This window comes from Verticillium alfalfae, genomic scaffold, assembly GCF_000150825.1.
Source record: "Verticillium alfalfae VaMs.102 supercont1.12 genomic scaffold, whole genome shotgun sequence".
NCBI classification, from domain to species: domain Eukaryota; kingdom Fungi; phylum Ascomycota; class Sordariomycetes; order Glomerellales; family Plectosphaerellaceae; genus Verticillium; species Verticillium alfalfae.
In genome coordinates, this window is record NW_003315027.1 from 99,561 (window position 1) to 102,395 (window position 2,835).

General features: G+C 56.2%; 1 protein-coding gene across 1 annotated transcript; it reads left to right on the forward strand.

Moving 5' to 3' along the window:
• Nucleotides 1-509: 509 nt before the first annotated feature.
• On the forward strand, nucleotides 510-1,474 carry VDBG_08257 (SH3 domain-containing protein; the record flags this gene model as incomplete). Its single annotated transcript, XM_003001166.1, has 2 exons — nucleotides 510-1,265; nucleotides 1,409-1,474. 2 exons carry the CDS (start codon nucleotides 510-512, stop codon nucleotides 1,472-1,474), a joined length of 822 nt encoding a protein of 273 aa, XP_003001212.1.
• Between the last annotated feature and the right edge of the window lie 1,361 nt (nucleotides 1,475-2,835).

A 2,835-nucleotide genomic window follows, 5' to 3' on the forward strand; every position in this document is an offset into this window, starting at 1 on the left:
GCGAGGACTCGAGCATTGAAGATGTCACCCCAGTCAGGTCACCTGCGACCGATGCGCCTCCGCCCTCATTTCCACCACCCATTCCGACTGGTACTGCTCCCAGGGCGGTTCCTCCCCCGGTCCCAACACAAGCACCTCAAGCGCCCCCGCCTGTACCATCCCAGGCGCCGCAACCTCCTCCCGCAGACAAGCGCCGTTCCGTGGATGTCCCACGCGCCGCTCCGCCACCCCCGCCTCCTGGCAAGGAGGCAGCGACACCATCGCACGATGAGGAATATGACCCCTACAACTACTCTGCGCCGCCAAGGACTAGCACCTATGGCCAGCGAACCCCGAAAATCGAAGAGGAGGCTTACTTCCAGAGCCCTCCTCCTCTGCCTTCGCCCGGCCCCCAGACGAGGGCCCCACCACCAGCACCGCCGGCCAACCGTGCTCCCGGTCGTCAATCTCTGGATGTGTCGAGGCCGTCTGTGAACATCAGGAGGTCCATAGACGCACACCGCCCGTCCATGGAATCTGGTTTCATTGCTAACGATATTGATCTCGCAACACAGAGTGGATGGTGGCGCCAGGCCAAGCAGGTTCCGCCAGTGCTTCAAGGCCGGCGCGACTTGTACTACGAGTCGGACGAGACGACTTCGGACCACCAAGGCGCAACGATTGTCACTCGTACCATCTACGTTCTGTTCCAGGACTATTCACAGACAATCATCACAGTGGCCTTTGACCCCAACGACCAGTCGGATGTCGAGGCAGAACAGCGTCATGAACCTCCTCCGCGAGCGCTGCGCCAGGACCAGCTCGAGCAGGCGTACGAGCGATACGGCCGCGTGATCGCCAACGCCGTCACGTCTAAGAAGGACTCTGTCATTGGCGATGGCACCCCTCAGGCCTTAGTTCACGAGCTTCTTCGCCCATTCCAGGACGTGTTGTTACCTGTGGGCACCCGTGGATACGGTGCTCTAGTATACTCAAACCTTGCCAACGCGTCCACGCAGCAATTTGATGAAATCAGGGCCGGTGATATCGTCTCGATCCGCAACGCCAAGTTCCAGGGCAAGCACGGCCCAATGCACGCAAAGTATACAGCTGAGGTCGGCAAGCCGGACCACGTGGGTGTTGTGGCCGAGTGGGACGGAACGAAGAAGAAGGTTCGCGCATGGGAGCAAGGGCGGGAGAACAAGAAGGTCAAGATGGAAAGCTTCAAGCTTGATGACCTACGCAGCGGCGAGGTCAAGGTCTGGCGCGTGATGCCGCGCAGCTGGGTTGGTTGGACGTAGATTCGACGAGCGTCTGGGCCTGTTTGTGGACTTTCTCTTGGAGCAATGGCAGAGTCGTATTGTTGACTTGCCCTTCGCTTTGTTCGTTTAGTGGCATCACTTGCTACAGCCCCGACTAACGTACGTAGTGGTTCGAGAACATGATGACTTCCTGGAGTTTCAGGCCGCTGTACCTACAACGCTTCACACCATGATGTATGCCTGTGGCCTACCTGACCTGAGCACTTTGGAGTCGGTCTGCGGGGTAGATCTGTTCATGTCAGCTGGCGTGCGTGGCTGGAATGATGACATCGGACATAGACCAGCCTGCAATGCTTTCCTCTCGATCCCGCCTCAGCCACGGGGGGTAGACAAGGTAGGGTACGTCCAAGAGGCGGCGACACGCCTCTGCAAAGCCGCCAGACGAGCATCCCCCGCAAAAGGGTATCGAAGGGCCCTCGTGCCGGCGGGGTCCACGCCGCAGATAGATCTGCGACTCCTCCACGATCGTCACACTAGTCGACTCGGCCTAGAACCAGTCGGTGAGACGCCTGGACGGCGCGCCATGTCGATCTCTTGACCGGTACCAAGTCGCGAGTGGTTCTCGGCAACCCTTGATGTCTGGTAGGCCGAGTGGACACGCCAATGATCGCAAGGTCAGATGGGACTTTTCGTTCAAAGCAAAAAAAAAAAAAAGAAATCGATTCCTCAAGACGTTGTCCGAGAGGGTAAGTTGATTCGACTGCGATGTGTTGACCGCCGGAGCAACCAGAAGCGTATAGTACTTTCACGTCTTCTATACTGCCCTCCTTGGCCAAATATGCTTCTCATACCTAGATTCACCGCGTTGATGATCTTAGGTCTGACCCCTGACAGGCGGCTTTGCGAGTGCACTGAACGCCATGCCGTTCATGTTACGTTTCTGCCTTCTTATCACTATTCTTATCACTATGGCCTCATATACCTCTATCAATCTTATGTTGATCGCTGCAGGAAGATAGCGTTCTTCCGTGCATAAGCGGACGGCAGCGTCACGCGTGAAGTTTTCCAGCAGCACAGCATCCATCAATGCCCCGCACTGATATCATTGTACCTAGCTCTGGAATCTGTCGTTTGCTCCGCAGTTGATGTTTCTGTTCCAATACCAATGCATGCTACAAACCAGATTACCCAACTCATCTTTCTCTCCTGCAGGTAACGAAGACAAATGAGGAGCTGCAAATATGCTACGAAGGCTGGCGGCATGGGAACGCTTCCATCACATCACCTGCCCAGTGCGAGGTACATCGACCGACCAAGCGACGGCATCTGTAAATACACACCGTACAATTGTGGAAGGTGAGGAGGAGTCTCAGCCGGCTGGCATCATCTACGGTGTCTCCGAGCGAAGGGTGTGAAGCGATGGTGTCACGCTCTTGCGGAGCCACAGAAACACAACGCCATCTCTTGAAATGGCGAGCTGAGCAAAAAATCTGGCTTTAATTGTGTGTCAATTCACAATGCAAGCAGAGCGGTTCTTCGCAGGATTTTGGTCTTCACAGTTGTTTGACGTGTACCACCTCCCGCACATGCCCTG